The 14,923-nt window shown below is 35.4% G+C and overlaps 1 protein-coding gene across 4 annotated transcripts in view; it reads right to left on the bottom strand.

Annotated features, from left to right (window-relative positions):
- Nucleotides 1-14,923, bottom strand: part of LOC113720144 (protein NUCLEOLAR FACTOR 1-like) — a 17,647-nt gene extending 2,724 nt beyond the window's left edge. Inside the window, exons 1-16 of one of the 4 annotated variants that reach the window (XR_011822340.1) lie at nt 14,752-14,922; nt 13,409-13,532; nt 11,602-11,699; nt 11,306-11,431; nt 10,176-10,256; nt 9,166-9,347; nt 7,619-7,691; nt 5,591-5,650; nt 5,349-5,387; nt 4,973-5,061; nt 4,425-4,489; nt 3,484-3,530; nt 2,395-2,454; nt 2,011-2,082; nt 203-254; nt 13-107 (exon numbers count right to left, since the gene is read on the bottom strand). Coding sequence is in view for 3 of the 4 variants with exons in the window: in XM_072068520.1 (XP_071924621.1) it covers nt 13-107; nt 203-232; nt 2,011-2,082; nt 2,395-2,454; nt 3,484-3,530; nt 4,425-4,489; nt 4,973-5,061; nt 5,349-5,387; nt 5,591-5,650; nt 7,619-7,691; nt 9,166-9,347; nt 10,176-10,256; nt 11,306-11,431; nt 11,602-11,699; nt 13,409-13,523 (1,232 nt within the window). In the remaining variant the exon portion in view is untranslated. Of the gene's footprint in view, nt 1-12; nt 108-202; nt 255-2,010; nt 2,083-2,394; nt 2,455-3,483; nt 3,531-4,424; nt 4,490-4,972; nt 5,062-5,348; nt 5,388-5,590; nt 5,651-7,618; nt 7,692-9,165; nt 9,348-10,175; nt 10,257-11,305; nt 11,442-11,601; nt 11,700-13,408; nt 13,533-14,751 lie in introns of those variants that run through there. The other 3 variants (XM_072068520.1, XM_072068521.1, XM_072068522.1) reach the window with 3 other exon arrangements.

Here is a 14,923-nt window from a genome sequence, read left to right as displayed (position 1 = left end):
ATTGCTCCTTACTCTCCAAGAAGGCAGAACAATGCTTCTTGAGATTTCAAAAAATTTCGGAGTCGAACAAACTCGAAATAAGAACTAATACATAGCATAATTCCACCCTGCATAAATGGAAAGGTTCATAAATGTTCAATATGAATCTTAAGACCAGATGTTCTCAGAAAATTATCAACCAATTCAAACAAGAAATAAATACCTGGATAGAGTCTTTTATTTTGGGAAACACCTGCAATGAGAATAAGTTGCATCTGGATAAACTTAGCATAAGAGAACAATGCTTCCCGAGAAAAAGACTAACCATGAGAGTTATGATTAACTTAACCATGCAAAAAGATCCTCTCAATTAAGTCTCAAGTAGAATTACATACCATAAACTGAATTCATAATTTTTAACTCCAATTTACAAGGGGCAGAGATCATTTCAATGCAGTTAGCAAAGGTAGTAAACAGTAAGAATGCAAAATGAAGCAGATGAAGATGGTGATGCATCCAAAAGAAGCTTCGGAATTGCTTCAATCACAGGCAAATGACACAAATGTAATTGATATTGTACTTCAATTCCCTAAATCTAGTCTAGAAATTCGGCCCTTAATGATGTTAGTCCCATAGTCCTCCTCTGTTTTCAAAACTCCTGAAAAGCCTAATAACGTCTTTTAAATGTTATTTCAGATTGGCAATTAGTGTTTACCATCTCTGGAACCATGAAAGTTTCAAAATACCATTCTCTCTGGTCCTTCTATGCCTTTCCTTCCAGTAGTCTCTTTTTTTTTTTTTTTTTTTTTTTAATACCTTTCAAACTCTTGTATGCAACTTCCCGGTGTCTATTCTGATTTCAATTTCATCACCTACAAGCTCAAGTGATTATCATGTTCACAATTGAAACAGAAGTCAATATGATATGTTCAGACTTAGTTCTGCCTGTTTAAGCAGGAAAGACAACATATGGACTCCGAAGAGCGAGTGCAGAACTGTGATCCCATCAGATAATTCATCTTTTCTCTCAACTATTTAGTCACTTCGAGAATGCAAACTGTCTCTGGTACAACACTGACTGAAGCTTAGACACTGTTGAGTTCAACACTATATGTGAAATATTGGAAACCAAATTGTCTAAGATGATAGATGCCAAGTCCTGTATATTTTTACATGCACCCAACTTATGAAACCTGACTTTATTTTCCCTTTTCTTTTGGATAGAATTCCCCAATCTAAGGGTACTTTAAATAGCTCATTATGAAATGCAGTTGGTTTTCAGGTTTATTTCAACTAGGGAAAGCACATGCATTGCATACATTTTCTGATAATAGACAAAGACCATTCATTTCACCATTTACAGAAGTTCAGCAGAAAAGTGAGGAAGCTCATTGAGGACATACTCCCTGGAAATAAAAAATTTCTTGCATTCATGACAAAATGTTTTCTAATTCAGATTAAATGCATTCTTACAGAGGGCCTGATAATGCTTTCTTACTGATCTCATCTCTTTTTGGGCCAACATGTCTCCTTTCCTATGTTGCATGCATAGTTGCCATACTGAAAACACCTTCATCTGAGTTCTAACCCTGCATTTGTTTTCCGTAGAGTTGGGAAAAGACCTATAATCCCACTTGCTACAATTTTCTTAATCTAACCCAGAAAGGGAAGTTCCACTTCCCTACCCTCTGCAATATAATCATGCACTTGGATTTTTTCTCTTTTTTGGTCAACGTGCTGTAAGTGTGAATACGTGACATTGCATCTTGGTGAAATTCTAATCAATTTCTTGATCATGTATATTTCACAAAGGACAAACTGGAAACATAGATATAAAAATGCACTGTACTGAAACTTTAACGCTGGCCACTGACCCAACTCTATCAAAGCAAACGAGTCACCAATGTGAATGATTATCTGTAATATCTAAAAATAAACTACATAGGTCCAAATGGAAATAATATGCTGCAGCAACTTTGTTGTCAATATATATTGCACCATCTAAAGTGACAATCCAGCTATCAAACAAACCTTCTTACAAAAATACTGGAAACGAGCATCATCAACATCTGCAATCGAGTCTGCTTCAAACCGCTCGTATATCTGTCATGTTCAAATAAGGGACAAAACAAACAAGAAGACTAGATGAAGGTTCTTCTACGAGTTGATTGATATACAAGAAATATTAGGTGGTAATCCAAAATAAAAGTTTAACAGCAATCTTGCTGGAAAAAAAAAAAAAGCAAATCCTAAACATCTAAATTTTGCTTAAACAAACATTAATACTACAACCCACAAGTATATATGGAAAATTAGCAGTTGCGGTCATTAGCAAAGATTTCTTTTCAACAATATTATCATGTAATAATTGGTCTACCATACAAGCAAAAGCCTATCCCCTGAAGACTAACTGACCTGCCGTACAGGGATCAATACTTTTGGAAGAACACCTTTATAGAGGCACACCAACTTGACCTGCACAAAGACCTCAATCACTGTAACTTGCTACAAGGACATAGACTATGAGCCTGTTTTTATGTTAAGCAAGAAGATCATACACATTATTTACCATCAAGTCATGTTCAATCACATTTCCTTTTAAAGAGAAAACACGAAACAGTTATGCAATGTTTTGCCCCTAACATGTTGGATGATGGGGGTGGAAGCATATTAGAGATTCCTTTACAGTTGAGGGAAATGCATAAGCATCCATACTTCAGACCTCTTGCAATTAGTCACGGAAAGTTAATATAGGAGGATGAGGTTATTATTGAAGTTTAATGAAGAAAATTGGCCACTTTGCCTCACACTTCCCAATCTAAAATCTTCTTGTAAGACGCATTGCATGAGAAAAATGAAACAAAGTAAATCAGACTCATGTTAGGCTCATGTTAGCGCTTCAGTCCAATATAGCAAGTAAATTTCAAGCAGAGGAATTTCACCAAAATTTCCTCATTCCTCCCCAAAATTGGTGATACTTCATTTTGGAGCTAAGGGGAAAAAATAATGCAACTGGAGCAGGCAACCAGCATTGGCAAGAGCCCCAAAATTTAACCTACATATCTTCACCAACAAGATGATAAGCATTCCACCCATAGCATCAGCAGCTATAATACTGCCAAATTAGTAATCTGGAAATGAGAATTAGAGTGGGCAATTTGAACAAATCAAAACTCTCAGGCTTAACTGTTCGAAAAGAAAGAAAATGAAATTTATAGAATGAAAGACTGCAGAAGTGATAAAAAAAAAGTTTCAGTTACAACTATACTGAACTGTATTCATTTACTTCTCCCTTCACAAGGTTGGTGTAAACAAATATAAGGCAAGGGCTCACACTTGGGTAGACCCCATCTTCAAAGACCCAATGGCCCAAATTGGGGTCTTTGAAGACTGGGTCTACACAAGTTTTGGCCTTTTAATATTCATGGATAGTTAAAATCAAAATAGTCAACTAAACATGCCAATAATATCTACATGCACTTAAAGTTATGAATTTGGGCAAACCTTTCCCTCGTAGTTAAGGCAGTGCCGATTGAACAGTGAATTGACGTCTGAAAAAGAGAATGGCAGAGTGAAGCGTCAAAAGAATTATCAGCTCCAACTGTTGTCTAAGTATCTTATGAGGAATTTTAAAGTTCAAATGCATTGGTTTGCATGAACAGTCTCAATTCCATACATCCAAAGAAACAGTTCATCTTTTATGACACATAAAACAAAGAAAGCACAAAATAGTCTTTAGAATGCACATTTTATGTGTAAAAGTAGCCTGCGTAATATATAAAGATGAGGATCAGAAAAAGGATTCCTGTGGAGCATTATAGGATCTTTTTGTTTTCTTTTTATATTTTTTATCTGCAAAGTGGGTGTGCACTTCTTATCTTCTCTTTTTGTTATGGGCATTGGCTAGTTGTTTTGTGGGTGGGGGTAATGCATGAGGTGGTTAGTTTACTATTCTATTTGGACGAAAGGCCTAAATGCATGAGGTGGTACTAGTTTACTTTCATCCCCACCCACATACCAACATTAAGCATGATCAAGAAGAGAAAAATTTATAAAAAGCGCAAAAAAAAAATAATAAAAAGAAGAAAAGAAAACAGAAAATCCTATATACTTGGTGCAACATATATCTTCAGAGGTTAAATTGGAGTCAAAAAGCATTTAGCTAAAAAGTCCACATTGCTGTTTAAGGGAACTAGTTAACAGCTGAGGCTATTGTTTAGATGTTGGATTTAGGTTTACAGTTACAAAATAACATTCTTCAAAATCCAGAAGTAATGGAATTATTTCCTTCGCGTTTGGCCTTATGATCCACTCTTAGAGAGGTCAAATCAAACATCTCATAAACTGCATTTGGCAGTCCAAAACATAAAATGTTATATACATGCAACAACTATTCTTAAAGCAACAGTTACACATAATGAAATTAACAATGTGCAAGTAATTACCTGGGTTTAAGTGAGAACCTAGAATTATTGTTTGTCGATAGAATTGCGCTTGTCCATCTAGGTACCTAGAAGCAAGAAAGCAAAAGTTTACGTGGTGTCACACAAATTTAAGAGATCAGATGTTATGAAGGATGATCATTTTTATTGCAAAACAGAGTTATTCCCGCTTGCCTTACCTTTTCAAAAGCTGCTTAAGAAAAAGTTAATCCTTCAAATGTTGTGTGAAAATAAAAGATATATTTGTCCTATAAGTTTTGAAAAGGAAAAGGACATTTACAAATCAGCCTTTTGGGCTCAAAATAAAAAGGCAGAAGTCAAAGGCAAATGAGAACACCTGAAAACAACTTAAAACCTAAAAACAGCTAGAATCAACTAATATTAAAGTAACAAGAATACACAATCCTTGACTCAGATATTTAAAAATAAATTATTAATATTCCAGAAGCTAGGAAATGTAGCAGAAAGAAGACCGAGTATGACAGGAAATACATAGGGCTCATCGAAAGGTGGATGTTTGCCCATAGAGAAAGGTAGGAATAAAAATATACCATGGTCGTATGCGCATTATATCAGTTCCATGCTGCTTCACAGGTAACCGGTTTAATTGTTCAACTACTGTGTTCACATGAGACCAATTCTGCAGATCAAATGAGGACAACAAAAAAGTAAACAAAAAGTTATTAGGAAATGTGCACTTTGTATCAGTTTCAAGCTGCTTGGCACCACATTATCGTTTCAACAACTGTATATAGCTGGGACTCATTCTTAAAGGCCATACACCTAAAACAAGGAAGGGAAGTAGTATCCATTCTCCTCCTTTTATATGAGCCCGGTTGGAGGGGAAGTGTGGGAGAAGGGAGAAATGACTACTTAACTTGAATAAAGGAACCAACAAAACAAAACTCTACCAGAAAATAAAGTCACCTGCATTAGTATGACATCTGCGTGGTCAATAATCAAAACCTGGAAGATGCAAAAGCCCTCAATTAATTGAAGCGAAACAATTAAAGAATTTATTAAGATAAATATTGAATCATCATGGTAGTGATTAAGTTCAACCAATAAAACGTTCTTTTCAGCCCAAATGCACACAAACCCAAACACACACACACTTATATACGTAAATATTAAATGGAAATTACATGGCTTAGAACTAAATAGTTTACCTCTATGGAGGAAAGATAATCAATATCCTTTTCTTTCTCTACTTCTGCCGCGCCAATTTTCTGTAAATTGCCAAATAGAACAAATCATTATGCATATCACACTTTAAGAGAGAAAGGAGGTGATTGAAAAGTCATCTGTTCTCGGCAAACCACCCCAAAATTAGAGAGAGATTGAAAACCAAAAAAACAAGATTCTCTTTAGTCATAATGACATTTTTGAGCCATAGAAAACAAAATGACCATCTCTATTGAATCATAATTTGGAAAAAATACAGACCTTTTAGTGATTATGGTTTTTCAAAGCTCAATCAGTAAACTAAAGTAGAGGTCTAATCTCATCAGTAAAATCAAGGTCACCTTATGCTTTAAAAAAGAATACTACACTACTGAATCCTGACAGGGCTAAGAATTGATTTCCACTCTCGGAGTCTAGCCAAACTTTTAATTTATTGAAAACAACAATTTTTGGGTTTTAATCAAATCTGTTAAATCCCACCTTGTTGCACTATCCTAAAATATATTGATCTGCATTCTTTTTTTCTTTAACAGAATATCAAGAACTACTTCAACTTATATTAGATTTAAAATTCCCAGATGATAGAACATGTTACAAAGCCATATTGGTTAGCTATTATGAAAGAATATGTTCCACAAAATTTGGGCTTCATTGTGTTCTACAAAACTAGGGTTTCACTTGAATACAGCCTGTTCCCGGCTGTACGCTTTACTCCATGTGCTTATTTTTCTGATGATCTTTTAAGAGAACCCTTCGATTATTTTAACCAAATTTACAGGCAAGTTAATAATCCCCACTCCCTTTATTGCAGGAAAAAGGAAAAGGTAGTTGAGTTTTGATGGTCATAGAAATGGAGCGCATTTTAAAATCCAATAAGCCCTAACTCTGACCCCCACGATAACAATCTCAAAAGGCATACTGCTCCACATTATTATGATCTATACTTGAAACCTCGTTACAAACCTCAATGTCCTAATATGATTTTTTAGAGCAAAATTGAACATTTTATTGATAAGAATAGTAAGCTTGTACACAGAATGTAGAATTTCTACTGCATCAATAGTACTCTATGCTATACAATACTAGTCATCTAAAACAAGTCAGAGGTAGTCCTGACTCTACAGCCAATTCCCAGCTTGCCTTGTTTACTGGAAATTTTCCACAACCCGCCACTACATCTCTTACAGCAGTCAGCACTTCATGAACAATGTCCTCTTCTTTTACAGGCATGTGTTTGAATAAAGCTTGGTTTCTAGCCTTCCAGATTTTTTAAGCTTGTTAGATGCAACAGTTTGGGTCCTAGTTTAGGTTTGGACTTTTGAGGGTTTACAAGCCTCATAACAGTTGCTAAGGCAGTGGATCCACGACTAGAGATGACACACCTAAACAACAAATAAATAAATGAAGGCCTAAAAATCATTTCAAGACTTGAAGGCTGGTAACTGGTAGAGGTGCTCTAAATATAGGTCAAAAAGTTACAGAATAAAAGTACAATCTATCAATCCTTTAAATACGTATTATACAGTTCCTTCTAAATTTACTACTGTCATGTAAACATTTCCGTTGAATGCGACTATTAGTTTCTTGTATTACATAAAAAATGTGGAGTAACTCAGCCAACTGGATGGTTGAATTGTACTGCTAAAATTTCTTGGTTAAAATTAAAAGTTGGACCAAAAATTGGGTTGGACTACACCTCTTTATGATGCCCAATTGAACCACATAATTTTTTGTTAACTGGTTAACACTAAAAACCTACATAAATTTCCAAAAAATCTGAAAACTGGTCATAATCACCGCTAACAAACACAGTATAGATAGCAAAAAGATAATACACAGTAAACAAGCAGCCAAGGGAGCAATCCATGATGAGGAGTTTATAGTTTACTGGCAAGATTTTCAACCTATAGCAATCCAAAACTCAAAACATGCTCGATGCAGATAAAAGAGATCACATGGCATAGTATGCATAGCATTAAGAACCAAATCACCGTGACCAGTTAAAGACTCACAGTGATCAAACCAAGAGGGGAAGCAACTATTATGTCTGAGGAATAAAAATCAGCATATAACTTGATCTTCCTCCTGCCAATAAACAATCAAATGAAGAAATATTATTAGAAGCAAAACACCAAAGCTTAATAATCAGAATAATGAAGACACCTCAGGGCTTTTCCAAATCTTCAAGAACAACACGATTAATAAGGAACCAGAGCTTGAAAAGAATATGTGATTTCAAAACAGAACAAATTACTATTGTGCATCAGAGAAAGAATAAAGAAGTTATTTCACAGCTAAAAACTAGTATGCATGATTTCTCAATGGACTATACAATTCTTTCGGATTCATACATATAACAATAAATCCAACTTAACCCTCAAATTGTGCCTAATCACCATTTTGTCATTATCAACAATTCCCTAGCTCATCTTATGAAGAATCTCTTTTGAAGTCTCTGCAGATTTTTTCCACTCATGAAAATGACCTTACTTCAATCAGAAGAACTAAAACTCACTACTTGGTAAATTTTTAAAGCAATATTACTAGGCCAATCGCTCTAAGCATGCACCAAGAGCCCTTTGGTGGTTAGTGGTTACTGGTAAATTAGGTCTGATGCCTGGATGTTGAAGTATTTTAGCCTGCCGAGGGGAATTGAGGGATGGAAGTTCCTGTCCCATCAACACCTCCACAAGCAATGGTGATAGGGAAGACTTTTCTTGAGAACCAGGAAGAAGCTTCAAACCAATATGTTAAAATAAAATAAAAGGAACCATGTTATGCAATCATGTCCTGTTATATTAAACATTAAACAAACTCACACACTTCCCACAAAACATATCATGTGATGCTTAGACTGCAGAAAGTCACCGTCAGCTCTTTCCAAAAAAGAAATCTCTTGACAAAGTTCAAAACCTCCTTTTATTTGATGCTAACCCAGCCAATCATTTCAAACCATCTATTTCCTTGGTACTAAGAAACGACAAAGTCGATACTCCTAAAATGCAAGCCTTCCCAGTCAAAGACATTTAAAGAATATAATTTCATATAACTAAGTTCTGTCACAATGCCAAGGGTCATGGAGGGAACTGTGTTAGAGCATGAGTAGTCAGAATTTTCAAGGTTACTTATTCAACTGATTGCTATAGTTTTGGCAACTGGTCCAAATCAGTACATTATTAAATCATATACCATAAAATTGCACAATGGGATAAAAAGCATGAATTACTTTGCAGCCTTTAGATGTCCTCATCAAGTTAATGAAGAGTGACAACTTAATACGAGAAAAAAGCTAAACATATGAAAACAAATGACTGTAATGTTAGACTTGGCTTAGTCACAACGGACAGCCAAAAGCCCAAATGATTTTATTTCTCCAAGAAATTACAATCAATATAAAAAAATACAAGCATTGCTCCATTCATCTTTTCAGAAAACACCCAATGAATGCGTAAGAATTGACATGCAATAGAAAAAGGAGCTCCCTAAAGAAGTCTGCTCAAACAGAGTCAAATAATTAAGAATCTCTCAATAGTCAACAAGTCAAGATCAGATATTTTACCCCATATACTTGATGCCTATCATGAAATGATCATTGTTATTCCCACCAAACAATGACTGAAAGTCAGAAGGTTTAGAGGACTTCTTTCTTTTTGAGTTCTCAACATCCTCATCCTCCTCCTCACTTTCAACTCCTCCACTCCCAAACTCCTCAGTAAAGCGATCCATGTGTTCAATATTAACCTGGGGAATAGGACAATGCAGAAAATGCATTGAAGAGACTGTTCATTTTAATGACAATCAATAACTATAGCAACAAAAGACTGATTAACTCCACACAGATGACCTATGCAAATGCCCAAATAATGACAAGAAGCAAAGATTATAAGACATCATATTTGCAGCTACCACAGTCAATTTAGTCCCTTTAAGTTCTAAGCATCACAATTATCCAGACTCCACAAGAACTCGATTGGAGAACTTAGAATGCTCGTCTCCTCTTCTACTCAGTCCATGTAGAATCTACTGTTTAGTTGGAAAAGTGGAGATCCATAACCAGTCTAGGAGGACCATTTGCCAGTCTCCCGCGTGTCAGCATGAACATTACACCACACACATTCAAAAACACATTAAAATCTCCTTAATTTCTTCCCATGGAAGCAATAAGAAATATATGCCATCGTTGTTCCTACTTCTTGAGCATAGTTGAAATTTTTAGTCACAATCAGTAATTATCCTACAGAAGACTGGCTTTTCTTTTTGGTCACTAGCATGCGAATGTGCATCTTGAGATGCATTGCATTCTTTTGCCCAAGTCAATGGAAAGTCATATCTGGGCGTAAGACCATGTATGTGCTCCAGTCCATAAAGTATCACTGTCCATCAGGCAAGTTGTATTAAGTGCAGAAGACTGAAAAGTCATTGTCGACAACACAACAGATACATTTGAGTTTTCGATAAGAAGTTATGCAAGAATAGTGCTAAACAAGAAGATAACCAGCCTCAGTGGGCTCTTATGCACAAAAACTCGTTGACCTTTCCTACGAGTGCTCTAGTACAGTGCAGCAATACCTTATGCTTTGAAGGGGTTAACTGGATCAACCTCTTTACTACCCAAAATGCAATGCTTGCTAAAGGCAAAAGGATCAAGACCTGAAAATTAAAACAAAAACAAGGGCAAAAGCTTATCTTCTGAAAGTGTCAACATTAAAGCAATTAAGAATCTTAAGAGTGTGCCCAGGACATCAAAACTAAAATGTATAAGAAAGTTGTCAGACACATAAAACAAATATGAAAGAAACTTTAAGCATCCTTCAATCCTCCCTTAATTTCAAACTTGAGTCAGTTGCTTCTGCATCCTGTTAGTCTCTTTCCCAAGTGGATTTTCAGACATGTATAGAGTGTCTACAATGTAGGTATAAACTTCCGAGGTGAGAAAATTAACAGGAAGAAGTTCATTACATTAACCTAAATAAATCAGCTACAAGTGACCAAAAAAGTAGGGTAAATCTGTACGTCTTGTGGGTTAAGATAGTAGCACATGATTGGTGAAAGATCTTGGCGATGAAACAGAGATGCCAAGTTGTCCATGCAGGCACCTCCGATCAATACTTTCTAATCTTTGGCACCATGGTTTTGGAACTCAAGAACAAGCTCTGCTCTATGATAATCACTTAACAAAGGCGTCAAGTAGTTCACGTGAAAAGAAAGGCAAACTTTCAGAATCTTTTCCCTTTTCAAATATCCATTCCCTTGGATCGGTCACTGTCTGTATCAGATATAAGAGGGTCCGAAAACTGCAGCACTTTTGAAATTCAAGGGCAAGGTAGCACCAAAGCAAATATTGACAAAACCAGAAAGCCTACGAAGTGAAGTTCAAATTTGCCAGGAGAAGGCACAGCTCTTTCTGACCTCAAGTCTACCTAACAATTACTAATAGATGGAGAAACTTGCGCATACATTAGGTTTACCAATTTATAGTAACTGTTCATTGAGCAAAAGATAGCCACTTAGATGAACAATAAATTGATTACATGACAAAGGGGGAAAAAGATCATAAGAACAACACCAGACTAGTAAGAACGGAATAGATAAACAGCCAATTCAGACAACCAGAATAAATAAACAGACGCATGGAAGAAAATTTTGTGCATAACCTTTCTTATGTGCAGAATTACACCTAGAGCAAGCACTATGAATACCTTAGGACGAGTAAACCCATGGTCCAGGAAACCATCACCATTGAGAATGCCCCCTTGTCCTTGAGCATCAGCCACTTTTGCATCATTTTTACTGATCAAAATCCTTGTTCTCAAAACATGATTTAACTGCATACCACTGTTTTATCAGCAGTTTGAAATACACAATGTTGTTTCGCTTCTCATTACAAAATGATGCTATAACAATTAAAAATCCATATAGAGAAAGTTGGAAAGGAAATGCCAATTCAAAACACAAAGGCAATGACCAAAATACAAGTATAAAACCATATACATACAGTGTGCAAAACATAAGCATCCAGGATACTCGAGTCCTCTTGACCTTTAAGATAAAAAGGCTTCTTGTTATGGTGTAATACATCCCGATAGCTGTTGCCTACAGAAATAGTGTGATTGCAAGATTACATGTACAACTTTTAACTGATGAATATAACCCCATTGAACAAGCAAGAGTTTAACATAAAGCAACAACCATCTCAATTCTCTAGAATGTGTCAAAAAGTGATTGACTATCAATTGTTAACGCAAAATAAGCTCAGAGTGACAAAAAAGGGGAAATATGATAGCAAATATAAGCTGAATAATAAGGCTCAATCCCAAACTGCATTTTAAAAAGGACCACTTCATGTTAAATAACTTATATTCTAGTTGCTGATCTTTGATAAGTTAAACAACTATTGCAGAAAGGGGGTCAAGCATGGAAGAAAATCGAAAATAAAGTCCAAAGGCATCTCAGAGAATCACAAGGTTTTCAGTCATTTTATATCATCTACACTGAGAAGCATATGTATATCTTGCTCGTGGTTGACTCTGATTCCCTAGAATAAAATAATGGACAGCTTAGACGTTAAAAGGAATCTCAAAGTTGCCCCTAAACTTTGCCTTTTAAATAGATAAATAAACATTTGGTTTGCAGAAATATACATTCTTTAAAAAAAAAAAAAAAGAATGCACTATGAAGACCATCTAAACATACACGGGGCATTGACACCTTTCCGCCTACCAAAGAAAAAGGGGAAAAGCAAAAGTACTTTTAATATAAAAAATATACACCTGTATGCTTTTAACATTTGTTATGCAATACATGCTCAATAACATGCCAGTTTGTCAACATTAAATCTGTTCATCAATGTTTGATGCAAAATGAAACCCAACTAAAGAATCACATAATTGAACCTGAAGTAATACACAGCAAGCAGCAATTAGATTGAATTTAGAAGCAATACCAATTAAACCAAACAAAGATGACCAAGAAAATTGCGTTATCACCAATTAATTTCTTATGTCTTTTGCTGAGTATTCCAGCATTGTTAAGATATGTCATCCAGGGTAATAAAAAACCTAGCCTTTTCCAATCAACTGCTTGTAAATAACATTACAACCCCTAGACCTAGTCTTTAAAAGTTTCTGATGCAAAGTGCAGAATGAAGTACAACCTGACAAAGCCACTTTTGTTTTTTGAGATATTAATTTGGGACTCTCAAGAAACCAAACTCAACCAGGAAGGGCAACTATAATAAATAATTATGCAAAATGCAATTCTCAAGAAAATTATACAAAAATTAAGCCAACTGAAGGAGTCAAAAAGAATTTTATATTTATGTGGATAAATCCATATTGCCTTCGTTATTATGAAATCTGAACACAATGATTGAAGAACTTAGGAGGAATAGAAACTAATATAGTTAAATTTTCCTTGAATGTTTCTAGAACTAAATCTCGCTAACAAGAATTTCTTCTTCAGAGTAAGTATGATTCATTCTTTCACATGTATCAGACTGCTACTGGTTCATACACAATTTCTGGTGCCAAGTGATAGGGCCAAAGTAAATTCAGTAACAGCACAAAAATAAACTAACAAACAGGATAGACCTAAAGGTTTATAAGCACTTTTAAACATGCCAGGCATGCTATAAGTTGTTCCACACATAAGTTAACACCACAAAATTCCTCTTCCAAGGTGACAGCAAATGCTACAATTTAATTCAACATCACATTGATGAAAACCATCACCACTATTAATCATAAGTAACATAAGAAGTTTGAGTGGCAGAAAGGTGTGGCCAAGTTTGTTAGATCACTTACAGATGGAGAAAAAGAATCTCTGCTCAGATGATTGAAAATCAGTGCCGCCAGATCCTTGGTAGACACCTACCCAATGCTTATACAATCTTGGCTTGAGGCCACACATTTCATTCATGTCAATGTCCTGCATAACCAGTCATCAATTACTTGTCCTGCTACTCTCGGAACTATACTCAAGTCCTTTTAAATAGAGTCTATAAAGGAGATCAAAAAGATCTCAAAAGGCAACAACAGACAAAGTGCAAGGTGCACCAATAAAGACTCCATTAATTTCCCTTTGCTGCAACATCAACGACTTCTAACTAGCGTAACATTTTTACACAGTCCACACAGCACTAGAATGCGGAACCAAATCACAGAAACACATAACAGAAAGGAAGAAAGAAAGTTGTAAATAGAGGAGAAAGCACTCTCCTCCAATATCAAAACAAAAGGCATAGAAGATAGTTTAAATTTCATAAGCTACCTTAAAAAAAAAAAAAAAATTAAACCTATCCAAGATCATCAGATGATACCAAGTGGGTGAAGTTAAATAACAGCAAAATTTAATCTATAAACACCAAGTTGTACATCTTTATCTTTCAATGATTTGTAGAGATAAACATACTAATGCAACAAGAAAAATGAATGAACTCAAAACATTCATGACTCCTAGATAAATAGCGAAATGAGCTCAGGGCTCAAGCATATTGATTGATGATCATATGGTTGTGGAAAAGATAAGGGCAAAATTGGCTTTAAAAAGTCAAGAACTATGATACATTAAAAAAAATGCTCCAAAAGAATAAAAGTAAACGACTACCTTCCCAAAAAATCCTCAGCTAATGCAACATGAACACAGGCAATAAATCATGTATTGAGCTTAGTCATGCCACCATCTAAGAACTAGATCATGAAATACAATGATAGATGATGTTCAGAGATACTCTAAATGACAAGCACTGCCATACCACGCTGCAAACAGGACTTAACCTCCAAAATTCTCTCCCAATGCTAACAAACAAAGAGTATTTGGCGCTAAAAGACCAAATAGTAGGATATTACCCTAAAATCTTCCTTACCCACCCACAAAAAACAGGTCATGAATATTAAAAGAGTTGTTTTACTTCAGGAGAAACTGATTTTTTGTATGCTTGTGGGAGGGAGGGTCCAACTGCAGCATCGTATGCCCAAAACTTGAAGTAAATAAACACAATGGGCTATTAGATCCACACAAATCCGCATCAATCAACCGCTAGGCTAAAGGAACCAGAATTACAAGACGATAACTATTACAACAGTTAGAGCTCTTTGCATGCAGAAACTCACCATATCAACCAACAGTTATAATTAAAGAGATCTACCTTCAAAAAACAGTCTCCAGTTCCTCTCCACTTGCAATTGGGTGCACGAAGAGCAGGAACTTCCCATTTGTAATTCCATTTCCTCTTGAATAAGTTGTCAACCTCTCCTTGAGATAATTTATATTCCAAGTGACTGCTGAATGTACTACAAGTTCAGAAACCTCAAGTTAGG

Source organism: Coffea arabica, chromosome 10c (genome assembly GCF_036785885.1).
Source record: "Coffea arabica cultivar ET-39 chromosome 10c, Coffea Arabica ET-39 HiFi, whole genome shotgun sequence".
NCBI classification, from domain to species: domain Eukaryota; kingdom Viridiplantae; phylum Streptophyta; class Magnoliopsida; order Gentianales; family Rubiaceae; genus Coffea; species Coffea arabica.
The sequence above is the reverse complement of the archived record's forward strand: the minus strand, read 5'-3'. Positions and strand labels throughout refer to the sequence as shown.